The sequence below is a fragment of the Mustela putorius genome, unplaced genomic scaffold (genome assembly GCF_011764305.1).
Source record: "Mustela putorius furo isolate JIRA1106 unplaced genomic scaffold, ASM1176430v1.1 tig00000095_pilon_pilon_pilon, whole genome shotgun sequence".
Taxonomy (NCBI): Eukaryota; Metazoa; Chordata; class Mammalia; order Carnivora; family Mustelidae; genus Mustela; species Mustela putorius.
Genome location: NW_025421280.1, coordinates 22,438,463 through 22,459,316, shown reverse-complemented (window position 1 = coordinate 22,459,316; position 20,854 = coordinate 22,438,463). Strand labels below are relative to the sequence as shown.

The window sequence follows — 20,854 nt, the reverse complement described above, 5'->3', positions numbered from 1 at the left end:
CAACCCTCCCTGTCATTCTTGAAACCACCTGTCCATGGGGCCACTGCCTATACCACATCCCTTCTCTCAACTTCCCATGGCCCCTTGCACAGCTCTAAGTCTTCTTGAGAAAAGCATTTCTGGCAGAAAGTCCACCTGTAGAACCATTACACAGGTCTTCTTAAAAGGTAGTAACTGTTGACAAAAGGCTATGTCCGTGCTAAAAAGAATTATCTGGAATGCCCAGCTCTGAAGTGCCAGGAGGTGCTTAGCGCTGACGGCTGCCCACAGTTCTCTGAACATCCATCCCTTATGCCAGGGAGTCAGGGGAAAGCCACTTGAGCACTGACTACCAGATCTTCTGCTCTGGAGACACCTACAAGGCAAAGCCTCTAGAATGTTTCCTGCAACCCTGCAGCAGAAGCCACTGAGTACTCACACAAAAATGTCATCCCGAGGCATGATGTGGTTTAAACCTTCATCCATTTGGAAAATTTTGTGGAACCGGTGATTATATACATCTGTGACCACCATCTAAGAATCAACAGTAACAGAAAAATTACAAGATGGTTAAGAGCCTCTACGTACAACCAGAAGCAAATGAAAACAATGTGTTGCCAGTGTGACCTCCAGAGAGACCGCCAGGCCACCAGCCCCAGAACTCAGGGGCCAAGGCCCAAGGGAGAACAACATGACTGCCACCAGCAGAAAACAGGCTGGTGACATCTGTCCTGAGGTTTACAATGGGATCTGCCCTCAAGTGGTAGGGATGGTGGGGAACGAGTGCTGACCAGAGACTGGTAGTCATCCAGAAATCTTCAGAGTGTCCCCGGGGCCAGGAGTCTCTGAAACCATCCTCAGCACATAGCTGAACACACCAAACCCCAACTATACAACTGCCTAAAACCAGCAGGGTTCCAGGAGAGTGGGGCTGAGCAAGGACACTGACCAGCACGGGGACAAGGGAGGGACTCAGAGCATACAGGAGGATGGAGGAAGGGATCTTCACTTTCCCCACCTCCACACAGGGCCAGCCTCACGGAAAGCCCAGCGAGGGCAGGTGCTTTCAAATAAAGATTTCTGGGGCGCCTGGATGGCTCAGTCATTAAGTATCTGCCTTCAGCTCAGGTCATGATCCAGGGTCCAGGGATCGAGCCTGCTCAGCGGGAAGCCTGCTTCTCCCTCTCCCACTCCCCCTGCCTGTGTTCCCTCTCTCGCTGTCTCTCTCTGTCAAATGGATAAATAAAATCTTAAAAATAAATAAATAAAGATTTCTATCAAGAGGGCAGGAAAGAACTTCCAGCTTCTCATACCACAGAAAAGGTCATGAGCAAAGGGGCAGGAAAGCTAAGAGCAGAGCCCTACTCCTGGCCCTCTGATCATGACTAGTGTGCCATCAATGGAGGAGAAAGTGTTCCCCGTGGCTGTAGGGACAATCTCAGACACAGTGTGCACAGTGAGTGAGGGCCAGGAGGTCTGAGGCATCTATACATAATCATGTTTGTGTTGGCCAATAAGAACTACCCCCCTAAACATGGCTCCAAGTTTGAAAATACACTCCCAAGGACTATGAAATGGCCCCAGTAGGCTGAGCGCCACTGACTACCCCCCCGCCTTACGTTTTCCACAGCAACGCCGGACAGCCGGGAGAGAGCCTCGCACAGGTCAGACACGGCCCCCATCAGTGGCACAACCACACGGTACTGCAAAAAGAAAGATGGGAGGGGTGACAAAGGTGCTCTGCAAAGGGTGGATATGAACTGGTTGAAGCAGGCATCACAGAGTGCAAGATGACCTCTTATGAGTCACATGCGGTCAGGGCCCTGAGGAGTGGTCAGAAGCAAACAGCAAGTCCTCTGCCTCAGCATCCTCCTCCATATTTGGGCAGCAGCAGAGGAGCCCGGCCATCTCTTTCCCTTCTATATATTGCTTTCTCTCAGTCTTCACTTTCGGCAGTCATCTACTACCTCCTTTAAGGAATGGTGGAAAATTCTACAGACTGCCACATGATGGCATCTATAAGAGGTGAAGATATGAAAGCCAGGAGACGAAGCAGTAGAGTCCTCCAGTAAGCCTGCAGCAGGGCGGGACACTAAGAGCCGGGGGCCATGCCAACCATCTGGCCTTCTGTTCTAGTAGACTCTCGGGGCTGACTGACCAAGAAGTACCCTGCTGCTGCCTCCCAGCATACAGATGCCAGGACCACTCAGCAGATCAGTCATATTATCTTAGCTGAATGAATGGAGCAGGGGCGGGCAGTGACAGAGAAGCCCAGAGAACCTTCACAACCTTCCCTGAGTGACAGAGGATCACAAAAAGGTCTGACGGAGGCCAGGGGCACACACTCAGGCCAGTGCCACAGGGATTCAGAGGCAGCTGGCAGAAGAAGCCACACTCAGAGTCCCACGGTGAGGGGTAGCATTAGGGTGCAGATCCCCTTACCTGGGTAGGTCTGCAGCGAGGGTCAGCAGGAACCAGAAAGACCTCCATGACTCGATCTTTCTTTAGGGGCAGTGGCAGAGTTAGATAGCAAAATGGGTCAAAGGTCACAGAAACCTTAGCACATTCTGGGCAAACCAAAGTAGATTTGAAGAGGCCGTGGAACGTGTCCACAATCACAGAGTCATTCCTTAACCTGTGATTCTCCCAGGCTTCCTTCGCCACCACCTGGAAGGATAAAGATAAAGATAAGTAAGACATTCTCAACACACCTCAGTTGTTTATCCCCCCCCTTTTTTTTTTTAAAGATTTTACTTATTTATTTGACAGGATCACAAGCAGGCAGAGAGGCAGGCAGAAAGAGGAAGAGAAGCAGGCTCCCCACCAAGCAGAGAGCCCGATGCGGGGCTCAATCCCAGGACCCTGAGATCATGACCTGAGCAGAAGGCAGAGGCTTTAATCCACTGAGCCACCCCGGCACCCCTGCAGTGAGGTTTTAATTTATACTATAGTTCAGCTAATTCAGTCAACTCATAGTCTTTCCTTCAAGCTATAAATACAACTTTAAAGTTTTCATATGATTAAGCCCAATGTGATAGGGTAAAGTTAAATACGAAATTCCCTTTCCATAGATCAGAAAGTAGAAGCAAAAAAAATCAGTGCCTTAATAATGTTAATAATAAACTATTTTAATAATAATGTATGTATTTTAATGAGAGCAGTGACACTCCCAAGGCCCACACTAGAGTCACTTTGGTTTTCAGACTGCCCTAGTTTCTGGTTCAGCAATGGAATTACACTCCACAAACAGACACTGACTTCAAGAGCCCCAAGCAGGAGAATTAGGAGTAACTAGAGTTTGCCTCTTTTTGACCTGAAATGCATTTCTCTACCAGAGCCTGTGTCCATGTCATCAACAGCAAAAGGCAACCAGGGCCCTGGCACCAATACTCAAAGACCAAAAGAATGTCCCTGCAACTTTCGGTAGGAGGCAACTTCCATGAAAAGTTATTGTTCAAAAATCTTCAACATCATACCGCATCTGGCCGCCCATTGGCATCCTTCAGCTCCAGATAGGGTTTCTTCTTTACTCGATTCAGATCTTCGTGTAGTCCGTCCAGAAGAAAAGCTAACAGCTCCTGAGAGTCCTGCTGCTGGTAGCCAGAAAACTGAGGGGCGAAACGTCCCACTTGAGTCTACAACAAAAGCAATCACATCAGAAGGCATAAGATTTAAAGAACCAGTGAAGTCAGATGAGAACCTGCCATCAAAAATAACGTTGCAGGGTCAGCTGGGACAGTAAGGGAGAACATCTTCTGGCCGAGCGGCCCAATTAACTCCTCAGAGCCTAAAGGAGGCCAGTAGTTCTCGCCAGAGAGAGGGCTCAGATCAAAAGCCAGGACAACAGCGGACCTGGCCCCTGGGCCACTCCCCTAAAAGAAGAGTAAGTGAAGGGGGGCACCCCGAGGGGGAAACACCTTGCAAGGACCGACACAAATCCCTCTCTTATGTCCTTCTTTGGTTCAGAATCTCCACGAGAACTTCACAAACAGCATCTACATCAGCCAGAGGAATCCTCCTGTACCTAACAGCCCCCCTGTCCTTAAATGACTGCCTGCCCTGCACTCTTCTGCATCCACAATCCTCAAGAGTGTGGTCCCCAACTTGCACCACCAGCTTCCTGGGAACTTGCCAGGAGAGCACAGTCTTGGGCCCAGTGCAGACCTACAGAATTAGAAACTCTGAGGACAGGTCCAGTAGTCTGGGTTTAACAAGCCCCCCTCCCCCAGAGGTTCCGATGAATCCTGATGTTGGACGATCCATGCTCTCCCACCTGTGTTGCCCAGTACCACAGCCACAGGCCACATGTGACTGTTGAAATTAAAATTAAATACAATAAAAAAATTCAGTTCCTTTCCCACACGAACCACATTTCAAGAGGCTGCCTGGCTGCCATACCAGACAGTGCAGAGAGGAAAAACGTCCATCATCAAGAACCCTAACCTGATTCTAGTCTCTTTCTGACTTCATGGTATGGGGACAGTAATTTACATGTATCTCCCACGGATTAATGTGACCACAGGGGTAAAAAGAATTAGTTTTTAATTTCAATAAACCATTTAAATTTTCTTACTGAGCCAAGGTGCTACAACCCCCCTCTCCTTTGAATAAAAATTCAGCCTCTCTTTTCCTACCACGAGCTTCATGAAGGTTCCTTAAACTCCACTGATGCAGGCTAAACAGGGTCTCTCAGATTTCAAAATATGAAGGCAAAATCCTTCCCCTCAATAGGAAAAAATATTTAAGGCAAGGGAAAGCCCAAGTTGCTCCAAGAGCCCACTGCAGTTCACCCACTCTTCCTAGCCAAGGGATCCAAGTGAGAACTGACTTTCACACCACACTCCTGGAGTACCAACCCAGTTCCTGACTTAGGCGGCCCACAGTGGGTATAGGGTCCAGGCTCAGAGAACCTGGGAGTACCCTTCAGATAATACTGGAAATTAAACTGAACTGTTACACCCTGGCTTAGGATGTTTCCTACTTCAAAACTGGCACCACAGAACACAGCATTCTGAGCAACCAGCCTACAAATGCCCTCTACAGCAGCCCCAGCCCACAGGTGGGGGCTGAGGTCACTTAGAGTAACCATGTGCCAAATGCCTGGTCAACAGAAAAGGAGGATCTCTTTGAGTGGGGCTTTTCATCTCGGACCCCCATCTTAACTCCAAAATGCAAATGGAATAACACCAAATCACTCTCCCCAAAATGGAATAAAGGAAGTATCTACAGCAACCTACTTTGAACATGCGAGGTGCCACGTGAGAGTCCCTTCCAGACCACATCTGTTTAATGAGCTCTGCATAGGCTTCTGCAATCTCCCCTTTCATTCCCAGAGGGTTGTCTCTGTTGATTTCAGCCTCATATTCATCTTTAAGAAAGTAGTCAGTCAGCGGTGCAGTGTTGCTCAAGCACTGAAAGAGAACAGGATCAGAGCTCACACCCCTTCTGAAGCACACAGAGATGAAGATAAACCAAGTTATTAAGGGCCAATGAGGGTTGACACCCAACAAAATGGAAGTTTTCCGCAGACTCTCCACAAGGCTCACAACTGTAAGGGACAGCCTCCCAAAAGTGCAAGTTGGTGGCCTGCCTTGCAGCTAACCTCCCAAGGACATGGTGTTGGGGTTCACGCTCACTGTCTAAGAACTGTCTCTGAAATAACTACCAGAGGGCAAAAGCTGAATGGCCCAAGTGCCCGATAGAATACTTTTCTATTCAATGAAGGATGGTTCATTTTTAACATCATGATTTTGAGATTTTTTTTAAAAGATTTTATTTATTTATTTGATAGACCGAGATCACAAGTACGTGGGGGGGGCAGGTTCCCTGCTGAGCAGAGAGCCCGATGTGGGGCTTGATCCCAGGACCCCGGTATCATGACCTGAGCCGAAGGCAGAGGAATAATGAATAACATCAGTATGCATGTGTACATATTAATTTTAACTCTTCAAATTCAAAAACTTAGTTTGACCAAGTGTTTTTCCTACATCTACTGAGATGGTCATATGGTTTTCTCCTTTATTCTGTCTGTGACTTGGCTAAGTGACACACATCAATTTTTCAGGCGTCAAACTAACAGTTCTCCTGGTACAAATCGTACTTGTTCTACACTTTCATCTAAACATCATTGACTTTGATTTGCTAAACTTTCATTTACATTACTTGTGACTACAATAATGAGTGAGATATGACCATCAAAAATTTTCCTTTTTTAAAAATTCCTGTCGCAAGTGCTGACTGGCTTGGTTGGTAGAGCACATGATTCTTTGATCTCAGGGTTGTGAGTTCAAGGTCCACACTGAGTGTAAAGAGTACTTAAAAATAAAATTTTAGAGGGCGCCTGGGTGTCTCAGTTTGTCAAGTGACTGCCTTTGGCTCAGTCATCATCTCACAGTACTGGGATCAAGTAACACATCAGGCTCCCCCTGATATGTGCGGAGCCTGCTTCTCCCTCTCTCTGCCACTTACCCCTGCTTGTGCTCTGTCGAATAAATAAAATCTTAAAAATAAATAAATAAATAAAATTTCAGGGAAAAAAGATTCCTTGTCAATTTTTGGTATCAGAGTATGCTGCCTTGTAAAATGATTTAGGGAACTGTCCTTCTTTTCCCATTTCCTGAAGGAGTTTATATGACTGGTACCACTTCTTGCTTGAAATCCTTGAATATGGTGTGCCTGGGTGGCTCAGTGGGTTAAAGCCTCTGCCTTCGGCTCCGGACATGATCTCAGGGTCCTGGGATCGAGTCCCGCATCGGGCTCTCTGATCAGCAGGGAGGCCTGCTTTCCCCCTCCCCTCTGCCTGCCTCTCTGCCTACTTGTGATCTGTCAAATAAATAAGTAAAATCTTTAAAAAAAAAAAATCCTTGAATATATTCACCAATAAAGCCATCCAGAACAAGAATTTTCTTTGTTGTAAAGCTTTTAATTACTGAGTCAATTTCTTTAACAAATACAGGACTATTCATATTTTCTATTTCTTCCTCAGTTTGATAAATTATGCTTTTCTAAGCAACTTGTCCAAACTTGTCATCTAAACCATCTTACTGCCATAAAGATGTTTTGCTATGTTCATATCTTTTAAAATTTTTTAAAAACTTAATTTAATTGTATTCAGATTTTACTTACTTAACGTAAACTGCAATACTGGTTTAGTTTACTATCCTCTAATCTTTTTAATGGTTACAGGGTCTGTAGTGATATTCTTCTTTCATTCCTAGCTTTAGTCATTTATATTTTCTCTCTTTTCCTCTTCATCAGTTACCCTGAGCATTTACGGCAGTTTTATTAGTATTTTTCTTTTTTTTTTTCAAAGAATCACATTTGGCTACATACAGTGTTAATCACCCCTGTATTTCATTAATTCCTGCTCTTCTATTATCCCCCTCCCACTACATTTGGGTTTCATTTGTTCTTTCCCTAGCATTAAGAGATAGAAACTTAAATGATGGTGGGACACCTGAGTGGCTCAGTGGGGTAAGCCTCTGCCTTCAGCTCGGGTCATGATCTCAGGGTCCTGGGATCAAGCCCCGAATCTGGCTCTTTGCTCAGTGGGGAGCCTGCTTCCCCCTCTCTCTCCGACTGCCTCTGTGCCTATTTATGATCTCTCTGTCAAATAAATAAATAAAATCTTTAAAAAAACCTAAATGATGGAATTTAATCATTTTCCCCAAAAATTTACATGTAGAGCTATAGACATCCTCATTATCATTATCTTCATTTAATAGTTGAGGGTAATTGAGGATACAAAGAGTTGAGAAAAACCTACCCATGAAAAGCCAAATCTCAAGTTTCTTTTCTTCAGTACTCTGCTCTTCTCATCTCACCACAGTGGGAAAAAATAATTTCCAAACCTAAGAGTCAACTATTTTTTTACATATGTTTTTATTTTTTCCTTTCTACTCCATGAAACTTCCAAGTTAGATTGTCAGTTCTGTGAGTACAAAAACCATGTCTCATTTGCTGACCACTGAGTCTCTATGTATAGTAAAGCATCACCTTGCCCAAAGAGAAAGGCTGGCTCTTGCCCTTGGCTTCTGTACTTGTACAATTTTTATCTTTTTTTTTTTTTTAAAGTAGGCTCTACCCAACATGGGGCTTGAACTCACCACCCTGAGATCAAGAGTCACATGCCCTACCAACTGAGCCAGCCAGGTGCCCCTTGTCCTTGGCTTCTGGAAAGTACTCTGGTGACACCTGGAATGTTATCCCTGACAGGAATATCTTTGTTTGTCTGGAGGTCATCAGTCATACTGGAGAATCTAATATTGTGATTCCAGTGTTGTGGAGAATCTCACGTTGGGGGGCGGTGGCCATACTTACACTGTCATCTTAGGGTGAGAACCAGCCTCTCGAGAAAAACCACCACCGTGGCCTGGGGAAGCAGGGGATGAGGGTGGGGGGGCCTTGGGTCACATGGTATTAGTCTACCTGGAGACTGAGTTTAACCACCTGGGCAATTAATTAATCATGCCATGTGATAAATCACCAATAAAAATTCTGGAAACCGGGATGCCTGGGTGGCACAGTTGGTTGAGCTGCTGCCTTCGGCTCAGGTCATGATCCCAGGGTCCTGAGATTGAGTCCCGCATCAGGCTCCTTGCTCAGTGGGGAGCCTGCTTCTCTCTCTGCCTCTGCCTGCCACTCTGCCTGCTTGTGTTCTCTCTCTCTCTCTCTGACAAATAAATAAATAAATAAATAAAATCTTTAAAAAAGAAAAAAAATTCTGGAAACCAAAGCTCAGGTGAGTTTACATATTTGGCAATACCCCATGCTTACTGTTACACATCAATGCCAGGAAAGTAATGCATCCTGACTCCACAGGGAGAGAAAAACAGAAGCTCCACACTGGGGACCCTCCCGGATGCTCCTGATTTGCTCCAACCTTTGGCTAATTTTAACTTGTATCCTTTCCCTATAATAAACTACGACTGTGAGTATAATAGTTTTATTTATTTAAATAAAGATTTCCAAAAAAATTAACATCTTTATTTAAAATATATGTAAAATATTAAATATTATTTTATTAAAATTAAAAATATAAATATAAAAAATTATTGACTTAAATAATGTAATACTTAATATAATAGCAAATTATTGGGGCGCCTGGGTGGCTCAGTGGGTTAATGCCTCCGCCTTTGGCTCAGGTCATGATCCCAGGGTCCTGGGATCAAGCCCCGCATCAGGCTCTCTGCTCAGCGGGGAGCCTGCTTCCTTTCCTCTCTCTCTGCCTGCCTCTCTGCCTACTTGTGATCTCTGTCTGTCAAATAAATACATAAAATATTTTAAAAAGAAAAAAATATATATATAATAGCAAATTATTGAAACTGAAGGCAGTCTTGGGGACTCCCAAACTTGCAGCTGGGATCAGAAGTGAAGGCAGTCGGGGCGCCTGGGTGGCTCAGTGGGTTAGGCTGCTGCCTTCGGCTCAGGTCATGATCTCAGGGTGCTGGGATCGAGTCCCACATCGGGCTCTCTGCTCAGCGGGGAGCCTGCTTCCTCCTCTCTCTCTGCCTGCCTCTCTACCTACTTGTGATCTCTCTCTGTCAAATAAATAAATAAAATCTTTAAAAAAAAAAAAAAAGGTGCTCAGCTAGCAGGAGCTGCTGACCACCCGCAGGTGCCTGCGTAACAATAAAGAACCTCTTGCTGATTGCATCCAAAAAAAAAAAAAGAAGTGAAGGCAGTCTTGGGAACTCTGCCCTCCTAACTCTGCAGCTGGACTCTAACTCCAGCCCACGTCTACCACAGTTTGGTCACACAGAATGTCCCCAATAAATATTTGATCAACAAACAAATGAAGTATCAAAGGAAGGACTTTAGGATTTTGCACAATCAGAGGCATGAGATTAGATAGCTATCACTGGTGCAGTGAATTCTCATCCCATCAGAAACCAACTGGGCAAGTACTCTGATATTTTCTGGGGAGATCATCCCTAGTGGCCAACAAAATTCAAAATACTTTTTCTGTAAAACCAACCCCAGGACTGATTCAGGGCCATTAACAGCGAAAGGCCATTCTGTACTAACCAGTGGGAGGTACCCTGACAGGGATTCCTGAAGTACTAACAAAGGGTAGGCAGGGATCCCTGGTAAAGGGTCCCCCCAACATTTCAGCATGCCTTTCCTAATCACGCCCCAGTCCTGTGAAGAAGCAGTGTTACTGAGATGACAGTTCTCCCCTCTACCTGCAAAGCGGAGTTCATGAAGCAGGTGTTCCCCAGGTTTCCAAGTCCGCAGAGCCCAGGCTGAATGTGAGACGATGGCGACTCCTGACAATTATACGAAGCAGAGAAGCCAGATCCACTGGAAAACACAAGCCACATCAGCAATAAAAGCGAGTGCTGCACACATGCCCTCAGGAAACCTTGTGGGGCTCCTCCAGGGCCTCTGCAATCCCTATCTGGTAATAATTCCATGATACGAGTTCTTCCTACACCCCTAGCCAGCCCTCCAGCCACTCTCCTTCTCCCACCCCTGCCCCTGATTTGACACGACAGCAGGTGGTAAGTACATCCTTAAGGGGAGAAATGCTATCCGAGTTCTCTACTCTCAGGCTTTTGGCAAATGCTAACTATGTTTCCCTCTAGAAGGCTAACTGCCACGTGACTTCACGGAAGAACATGTGGTTACCAAGATTAAGAGCTCACACCTGCTACCACTCACCAGGCCACACTTTGTCCTAACTGTGCCTGAGTATTCACGCACACTCTCACCTCACTTTCCTCCTCCTCCATTCAGTCTGTGCTATGTGGCAGGCGCTCATGAGATGCTCGCACAAAGGAGGGGGAAACAGGCAGGGATCCCCCTCAGCGGAGAACCATTCCCTCAGCGCTATTACTGTGCTGTGATACAGCCACCATCCTTTTGCACGAAAAGTGGTGACCCCTCCCCAGGACCACCAGTGACTTAGGCTGTGTGCAAAACAGCAGCTCATCTAAGGACAAGCAATGTAAGTGAGAAGCAGGAGACATACTCTACAGTGGATATGAAATGGAGAGAGAAAACACATGCAGCATGTTCCCAAAGGGAAGCCTAACTAGGCTTAGTGTTGCAGCAGAGGAGCTCTCCAGACACAGGCTAGAAAAGGACTCAGAGGGAGGGAAGCAAAGTGAAAAGGCCTGCTCTTACCCCCTGCTGACACCGGAGCTGTGCATCCCAGAGGTGTTAGTGCTATCACCATTTGCAATGGGAGAGGCAGACACTGAGGAATAGGGACTTGCTGATGATGTTGGAGAGGTAGGAAAATTTCTGCTAGGCGCAGTGCTTGATCTGGGAGAGAGAAGCAGAGACAACGCTACTGACTTTTTGCAAAAAGCAAGCGCTACAGAATGCCTTAGGTCTCTTTTCAAGAAATAAATGTTCTCCATATCCAGTTATTTAAAATAAATTGCCAAAGGCCTACTGTCATAGTACTTCAAGATTAATTTTACTTAAGTGAATCAAAAAATTAATTGGTCTTCCTGGTCTCATTCATCCATGTGGTCGCCCACCCAATCTCTCAGTAGGAAAAACCACAAAGTTGGTCTTTAGGGCATCCTGATTTGATTTATGAATCATAAGCTTCTCTAATAAGAGTTACCAGTGAAAGACAAAAAGGCAAAAAGAGAGGAAAATCCCCAAAATACTTGACCCGAAATGAGCAGCTGGCTCTGAGTACACTAGAACAGGAAAATGGTAGTTTGGTTTTACTACACTATTCAAGGAGAATTGGTTTTGCTTCCTCAAATTTATCAAATGTGAGTAACCTCTGTTTCAAACTTATGTTTCAATATTTTTCACAATATCTCTTATTTTAGATTTATACCAACTTTCTGATTAATAAATGCAAGTGCCATCCCAAACATTAAGTTGGTATGATTTTTTATCAATTTTCTACTAAAATCTGTATAAGAACATGTAGAAGAAAGTGGATCATTCTGCTCTGTTTCAAATATGTATAACTGTGATTTTCCTTCTTGATTTGGGGTTATTTTTAGACTACAAAATATGATTATGATCCACAGAAGCCATAACCAAATCTGTCAATTCCTTAACAGACATTTCTGGTTGAAATGAAAGGAAACAAAGAAAAATTTTAATTGACATTTGTTTAAAATGTTCTAGAAAATACTGCCAGTAGTTTTCGGAGTAAATTCAGTCAAAAGAAATCCAATGATGACTACATAAGGATGTCTTTTTATATGCTTGAAAATTTACATAAGAAAATCTTTTTTTTTTTTAAGATTTTATATATTTATTTGAGAGGAAGAGAATGAGAAAGAGAGAGAGGGAGAAAGAGAGAGAGAACAAGAAGCAGGGGGGAGGTCAGAGGGAGAAGCAGATGCCCCTGCCGAGCAGGGAGCTCAATGCGGGACTTGATCCTGGGACTCCAGAATCATGACCTGAGCCGAAAGCAGTCACTTAACCAACTGAGCCACCCAGGCGCCCAAAGTTTTTCTTTTTTAAAGACATTTATTTATTTCAGAGAGAGAGAAAGCCAGTGAGCAGGTGGGGGGAGTACAGAAGGGGAGGGAGAGGGACAAGTGGACTCAGCACTAAATGCAGAGCAGGGGTGGGAGTGGGGGAATCTTTATCTCAGGACCCTGAGATCATGCTGAACTGAGTCAGACAGTTAACCAACTGAGCCACCCATACGCCACAAGACCAAATTTTTCTTAAATTCCACCCCTGACAGACAAAAGACCTCTGTGCAGAAAAGTGACTATCTAGGAAACGCCTGGGCAATTGGCACTTGTCATCAGGCAGCTTTAGAACACATTCTGGGGTACCGCAGGTGGGAAGCATCTTTTTTTTTTTTTAAAGATTTTATTTATTTATTTGACAGACAGAGATCACAAGTAGGCAGAGAGGCAGGCAGAAAGAGAGAGAGGAGTTAGCAGGCTCCTCGCAGAGCAGAGACCCCCATGCGGGGCTCGATCCCAGGACCCTGAGATCATGACCTGAGCCAAAGGCAGAGGCTTTAACACACTGAGCCACCCAGGTGCCCCAGGTGGGAAGCATCTTAAGCTCCAGGGTACAGATTAGTTGAGGCAAGACCTCACTGGGTCTCATGCCACGAACACTCTGAAAACAGAGGCTACAACTCCAAAGGATGCTTCTGCTCCTTTAAAAGACATCTCTCAGTAGCTTTTCACCCAGTTATTTCCTGCTTCTGGGCATGTCTAGTCCTTACCAGTCACAACTAGAACATACCCTGAACCCAAGATCCAGGTCCTGTAACACACTCATGCCTCCCCTACTTGCTCCACTGACCTCTGCATGCTTCTCAGATGTTCTCCAGGCTGAAAGCTGCTCTTGCAGACAAGCCCACCCTTTAGAGATGACCTCAAGTAACCAGAGACCAGCACCTGGCATTATCATTAAGATAACAATGAACTGGTTGGCTAGTGGTAACAATGAACTTGCTGGCTCTACTGGTAGAGCATTCAACTTTGATCTCAGGGTTTTGAGTTTGAGCCCCAAATTCGCTGTAGAGATTATAAAGAATAAAATCTTAAAAAAAAAAAAAAAAGAAGAAGAAGAAGAAAAGAAAGAAAAAGGTAACTCTTACTGGAATCCTCACTGCCTTCACAACACCCAACACCCTAAGCTGTGCTCTCCCCACACCAATGCTGTTAACCCTCGTCAGCATGTTCCCACATCTCCACTTCAAGAATACTGTCCTCTTCTACTTCTGGGCAGGCAGCCTCAAAAGGGGGCCATGGTGCAGTTAACCAGGAATTAGAGACCTCAGGCAAGTAAAGTCAGAGGGAGACAGAGTCAGAAAGAGAGAGAGAGGGAAGGAAGGCCTGCTCTACAAAAAACTTTGGAAGCAAGAACACAAAGGTTTGCACAATCCACTAGGAAGAGAAGATCGTCTTAAAATGTTCAGAATTTACAAGATGGCCCTCACTAATAAAAGAGCCGAACACAATTTATGCTGTTCTCCTAACACAACACACATTAAACTTACTCTACAGGTGGGTTAAAAAAAAAGGGGGGGGGGGGATAGGCCAATCAATGACTTCCCCTGAATAACAAATTCGCTTGTCACATTTTACCACTCCCTCAAGGTTAACCTGTGTCTGCTTGACAGATGCATTGCTGTTTTTTTGTTTTTTTGTTTTAAGAAAATCCAATCAAAAAGGGTACCTGGGTAGCTCAGTTGGTTAAGTGTCTGCCTTTGATTCAGGTCATCATCCCAGGGTTATGGGACCAAGGGCACCAGGGAGCCCACTTCTCCCTCTCTCTATGCCCCTCCCTCTGCTTGTGCTCTCTCTCTCTAAAATCTTGGGTTGCCTCAGTGGCTTAGTCAGTTAAGCATCCACCTTTGGCTCAGGTCATGATCCCAGGGTCCTGGGGCTGAGTCCCGCATCAGGCTCCCTGCTCAGTGGGAAGCATGCTTCTCCCTCTCCCTCTCCTCCCCAAACCCCACTTATGTTCTCTCCCAAGTAAATAAAATCTTAAAAAAAAAAAAAAAATCCAATCAGAGTTTTGATGAATGATTTTAACCCATTTATAGTTATTTTAATCACTTTTCAAGCTGTCCTTAATTCAGCCTCCTTATCTCATGTTTTCTAATTACCAATTCTCAGTTGTTCTTTTTTACTTCCTGCCCTCGATTTCCCTTCTTAGGTGTGGCAGTTTCCTAGCTGTCTTTGGTACTGTAATTTATAAGAAATATGTATTTTTTAAAAAATAATAAGAAATATGTATTTTGGTCTTGTCCAAAATTCCTGGCACACAGTCCCTCAGTAATTTCCTCAGTAATGAGTGATGGGAGCATCCTTTGTTATCCTTGCATTTCTGCCCTTGGTTCGTGAAATAGCTTCAGTGTTAAAAGCAAAAGGAATGTTTTATTTCCAACACACCCCTTTCAACCACCTCAGTTTACATTAATGACTTTTTTTTTTTAAGATTTTATTTATTTATTTGACAGAGAGAAATCACAAGTAGATGGAGAGGCAGGCAGAGAGAGAGAAAGGGAAGCAGGCTCTCCACTGAGCAGAGAGCCCAATGCGGGACTCGGTCCCAGGACTCTGAGATCATGACCTGAGCCGAAGGCAGCGGCTTAACCCACTGAGCCACCCAGGCGCCCCTACATTAATGACTTTTAAGAAGTCACAAAGAATGGGGCTTGTCAGAAGATCTAACCATGTGATAAGAGGGTTGGAACTTGTAGCAGCCCAACACCAAACCCCTGGAGAGGGAAGAAGGGCTGGAAATCTGAGTTCAGTTACTATGACTAAATGATTTCATCAACCATGCCTACTTAAAGAGGCCTGCACAAAGATCCCTGCAGTATGAGAACTTTGGAGAAATTCCAGGTTGGTGAAAATATGGAGGTGCCAAAATGCTGGAATGACTGAGGGCAGCTCCTCACCCCTTTCCTATACCCACCTGGTACCTCTTCCATCTCACTGTTGTCGAGTTATAGCCTTTCTTGACAAACTGGTCTTCCTGAGTTCTGTGAATTGTTCTGGCAAATTTTCAAGTCCAAGCAGGGATCACAGGAACCTCTGATTAATAGCCGGTGATCCCAAGCAAAGGAAACAACCTGGACTTGGAACTGGGCCAGTTCTGATGGACTGAGACCTTAACCTGTGGGATCTGATGGTACTTCCAGGTAGACTGTGCTAGAATTGAGTGAAATTGTACAACAGGTGTCAGAGAACTGGATGGTGTAAGAAAAACCTACACACATGTAGTGGCGAGTACCAGTAGAGCAGAGAAGAAAAAGAGGGGTCCCCCCATTTTGTCTCCCAGTAAGTTATTCTAACCTTTTTCCTTAGGACCCCAGTTTTTTTTAATCTTTTAAAAGATTTTATTTATTTATTTGAGAGAAAGAGTGAGCGAGAGGGAGAGAAAGATCACAAGTAGGGGCAGAGGAAAGGGGAGAAGGAGACTTTCCTGCTGAGCAGGGAGCATGACACAGGGCTTGATCCCAGGACCCTGGGATCATGACCTGAGCTGAAGGAAAACACTTAAGTGGCTGAGCCACCCAGCCACCCCAAGAAACCCAATTTTTAGCCAGACACCTTGCAACCCTGCTAAAAGGCATTTTCTGGCTCCCCTGAAGCCAGGTATGATCATATCATTGGCCAAAGAGAAGCAAAGAGATGTTTTATGTATGATTTCTGGGAAATTTCCTTAAAATGAAGGGTTAGGTCCCTCCTTTTCCTTCCTTCCTCCTCCTTGTCACCTGAATGCAGGTGTAACCAAACAGCTCAGGATCCTAAACCCAGACGGAAGAACCTCTGAAGCAGAAGCTACACATAGCAGAATAACATGACAGAGCGGCTGGGTTTCTAATGATACCAGCACTGGACCGCCCGCCTCAGAAATTTTTTTTTCAAGATTTTATTTACTTATTTGAGAGAGAGAGTGAGCGAGCGAGAGAGCATAAACAGGGAAGAGAGGGAGAAGCAGGCTTCCCATCCACCCCCCAGCAGGGAGCCCGATGCGGAACTTGATCCCAGAACCCTGAGATTATGACCTGAGCCGAAGGCAGATGCTTACCCCACTGACCCACCAGGGATACCTCAGAAATTCCTCTTAGAAAGACTTAAAGCATCATCTTTCTTAAACTGCCTTCAAACCTTTTCTAATCAACACAGCTTATTTTAAAGATATATTTTCTACTTTTACATTTCTGGCAGTTACTCCATTAACTTATTAGAACCTGTAACTGTTTTTATTTTTGCCCATCAACTATTTAGACTTGTAACATTCCCATCTCTCTCAGCTCTGTACTGCCTCTCATTTCCTCACTTGTCTTCCATGTTGGCATTAGTCAGAATTAACTTCTGGGCTGTTATTGAGATGGGTTGCTTTCTTACACCTACCTTACTATTATTCAACTTTTTACTGAAGTACTACATAGAGAATACATAAATCATGAATGTCAAAATCAAGAAATTTGAACCAAATGATTATATCTACATAACCAGTACCCTGACATAGAAACAGGACAGCCCTAGACCCCAAGTGTCCTCTTCATGCTTCTGTGAGTCATGATTTCTCCCATAACTAACCACTCCCATGACCTTGAGTTCCCTGGGTAAGTTTTGCCTGTTCTTAAACTTGATATTAAGAGAACATAGGACGCCACGTTTTGTGTCCAGCTTCTCTCATTCAACACTGTTCATGACATACAACACTACTGGGTCCCTACAGACTCTCATGGGGTGAATACACTACAATGTCTCTATCCCCTCTATTTTTGGACATCTGGTTTAACTCCAGTTTGTGACTACGACAAGCAAGCAGTACTGTCGTGAACATTTTTGAACATATCTTTAAGTGAACACGAGATGTATTTCTGTTGGCTGTATGCCTGGGACTGGTTCACAGAGTTGTAGAATATGTACATAATTCTTCCTCTAGTAAGGGATGCCAAATTTCCTAAAATCACCACATCAATTTATATCCCCTAACAGCAGGGTCCAACAATCCAAGGTGCTCCACACCTCAACATCACTTGGTACTATCCATCTTTTTCACTGAGTCATTTTGGTGGGTGTGCAGGAGCACTGTGTTATGGTTTTAATTTGCCATTTCTGGATGATTGCAGAGGTTAATACCTCCCCATATGCTTGCTAGCCATCCAGACATCCTTTTTGGTAAATTAAATGTTCAAGATGTTTTGCCCCTTTTCTAATGGGGTTGCCTAACTTTTTCTTACTGACTTGGGAGGCGTTTCTTCAAACCTCTGGAGATAAGCAATGTGTCAGACATATTCTTGCAAATATCTTTTCTCACCCTATGGCTTGCCTTTTTACTCTCTAGTGAACATTTTTAAAAGCCAGTTACCCCTCTACCCATTTCCTCCTCCAAGGTTTCTGGTGTTGTGTCTTCTGTCAGAAATCTTTGCTCACTCCGAAGTCCCAAAGCCCTTGCTTTTCTGGCCAACAGAACACTTCCTTATGAGCATGCTCTCTCTCACATTACTGATTCTACCACATGCCCCTGGGCTCTAAAAGTAATTCCTCCACTCAGGAGCCCGGTGTGGAAAACCTTCCAATGTCAGCTATGCTAAAGGAAAAAAGTATTTCAACTTTACATTTAAATAAGTTTAGCAGGATTCACAATTCTGCTTTTCAAGTTATTTACTTTGATCCTGAAAAAGTCTCTCCTAGGTCCAATATTTTTTCCCCCTAGGTCCATTATTGCTACTGACAAGTTTGATACTAGTCCCCTTATTCCTCTGTGACTTTGTCTTTCAAAAAGATTTGAAATTTTCTCTACATCTTCGTTGTCAGGTTTTTACTGTAGTGTCTAGGCGTGGGATTTCTTCCTTCCATCTGTTGTGTTTAGCATTATTTAAATTTCAGACCTTTCCTCTTTCATGATTTCTGGGAAACTCTGGGTCATTATAACCTCAGACATTTTCCTCCCCTTCCTCTGGTCACTTCCTCTCTGCCTCGGAGATTCCTATTACACAAATGTTGACATTTCTACTCCATCCTCCATAGCACTTCGCTCCGCCTATCTTTCGCCTCTCTATCCCTCTTAATGCTGCACAGAATTCTTAGACCTGACCTTCCAACTTCTTCACTCTTTAGCGACATCCATTCTGCTACTCAACCCATCTCCCAAATTCTTTGGTCCCAAGAATGCCTCCTTATTCCTGTTTCATGTCCCCACTTGCTTTCCTTGATGATACTCATCATGCTTACTCCATGCTCCCAGGAGGCTGGGAGCACAGATTATGCTCCCACTAGCACATGCCATCAATGAGCCATTTTCTTTTCATTCGACTATACCTGTCAGCTACTTGTTATGGCTCCCTTGAGCTATTCACCAAGTGAGACCACACTACTCCTCCACTCACTGCACTGCCTCCAACAAACTCTCTACCACCACCACCCCCAAGGTACACATGGAATCCAGAGTCTCACAAGATCCATGGGGCTCCCCACGTTGTCCCCTAAACCCTCCAGCCATCAGCCCCAACAAACTCCCACCAGTCTTCAACAAAGCCTGCTTTGGCTTCAGAACGTCCACTGTGGCTGGCACCTCAGCCTCACAATCTTATTCTCATTAATCATTCCACTCACTGCTGAGTCCCTCACTTCTGCTGTGACCATGCTCAAATGGCACCTCAGAGAGGCCTATCACCCTACTTAAATCTGCTCCTTCCCAGGGCACCTGGGTGGGTCAGTGGGTTAAAGCCTCTGCCTTCAGCTCAGGTCATGATCCCAGGGTCCTGGGATGGAGCCCCGCATCGGACTCTCTGCTCGGCAGGGAACCTGCTTCCTCCTCTCTCTCTGCCTGCCTCTCTGCCCACTTGTGATCTCTGCCTGTCAAATAAATAAATAGGATCTTTAAAAAACAAACAAACAAACAAACACAAACCTGCTCCTTCCCAAAGCCTAGCACTTGATTTTCTTCCCTGATTTTTTTCCCACAATACTTAAAAACCATTGTACCTGTGGGTTGTTCTTGTCTACTTACTGTTCCTTGAGAATAGAAACTTTATTACTGTATCCTCAGTATCTAGACCAGTGTCTGGAACTTTTAGGAGAGTGAAGAGTGTACCTCAGGAATCTCGCTCTGGGCTCATTGGCCACAGGACACACTTTGCAGGAAGAATCTAACCTTCAGGCAAATTCAAGGAGGCACTGCTCTTTTCCAAAAGCTATCTCCCTTCACTGGAATCTGAGACCACAAGGTGTGGAAGAGATGGGACAAAGCAACACTGGGAAAAGAAGGCAGAACCTAACAGTCTTCTTTGGCCAGTATATCCAGCCTCTTCCACTCCCAAGTTGTCAACCCTACCTCACAGACCCACCTTCTGTCTCCCCTGGCCGGGGGGTGGGGGGGGTCCTCACAGTTTTTAAGTAATTTTCTCTCAGTTCTGTGGCACTTCCAGTTCCAAGAAGGGAGTCAGCAATCTAGGCTAGCCTTCTGACTGCTGCTGTCACAAATTACCAACAACTTGCTGGCTTAAAACAACAGAAATTTATTGTCTTAACAATTTTGCAGGTCAGAAATTGAAAATGATTCTCACTGAGCTAAAGAGCTGTGTTTCTTTGTGGAGGCTCTAGGGACTTCTAGAGGCCACACACATTCCCTGGCTCATGGCCAGTAAAGCCTTTCTATTTGTTTTAAATCATGTGCCCTCCATAATGGCCATCACACAGTTACCCCATCCCTCACCCACCTCCAGCAACCCTGAGTTTATTTCCTATAATTAAGTCTTATGGTTTGTCTCCCTGATTTCGACTTTATTCTTCCCCTATGATCCTATTTTGTTTCTTAAATTCCATGTATGACTGAGATCAAATAATTGTCTTTCTCAGATTGACTCATTTCACTTAGCGTAATACCCTCTAGTTCCATCACACTGTTGAAAATGGCAAGATTTCAATTTTTTGATAGCTGCATAATATTCTACTATATTTATATCTATATCTACATATCTATCTATGACACATCTTTTTTCCATTCATCTGTTGATGGACATCTGAACTCTTTCCATAGTTGATTATGGTCAACATTGATGCTATAAATCACTACTTCTGTATCTTCGGGGTAAATACCCAGTAGTAGTGCAATTGTTGGGTCACAGAGTACCTCTACTTTCAACTTTTAGGAACCTCCATACTGTTTTCCACAGTGGCTGCACCAGCTTGCATTTCCACCAACAGCGTAGGAGGATACCCCTTTCTCCGCATCCTCGCCAACAAGTCATTTCCTGACTTGTTAATTTTAGTTATTCTGACCGCTGTGAGGCAGTATCTCATTGTGGTTTTGATTTGTATTTCAATGATGCCAAGTGATGTTGAGCATATTTTCATGTGTCTCTTGGCCATCTGTATGTCTTCTTTGGAGAAATGTCGTCCATGTCTTCTGCCCATTTCTTGACTGGCTTATTTGTTCTTTAGGTGTTGAG

The 20,854-nt window shown here is 44.5% G+C and overlaps 1 protein-coding gene across 5 annotated transcripts in view; it reads right to left on the bottom strand.

Moving 5' to 3' along the window:
• The window catches only part of USP4 (ubiquitin specific peptidase 4), a 52,325-nt gene that overhangs the window by 12,724 nt on the left and 18,747 nt on the right, over positions 1-20,854 (bottom strand). For 4 of the 5 annotated variants that reach the window (XM_004760661.3, XM_004760659.3, XM_045079941.1 and 1 more), the window contains 7 exons: positions 11,107-11,247; positions 10,164-10,281; positions 5,217-5,390; positions 3,456-3,614; positions 2,422-2,646; positions 1,599-1,682; positions 419-513 (listed from right to left, as the gene is read on the bottom strand). In XM_004760661.3, the coding sequence (XP_004760718.1) occupies positions 419-513; positions 1,599-1,682; positions 2,422-2,646; positions 3,456-3,614; positions 5,217-5,390; positions 10,164-10,281; positions 11,107-11,247 (996 nt within the window). The remainder of the gene's footprint in view (positions 1-418; positions 514-1,598; positions 1,683-2,421; positions 2,647-3,455; positions 3,615-5,216; positions 5,391-10,163; positions 10,282-11,106; positions 11,248-20,854) is intronic. The other variant, XM_004760660.3, reaches the window with a different exon arrangement.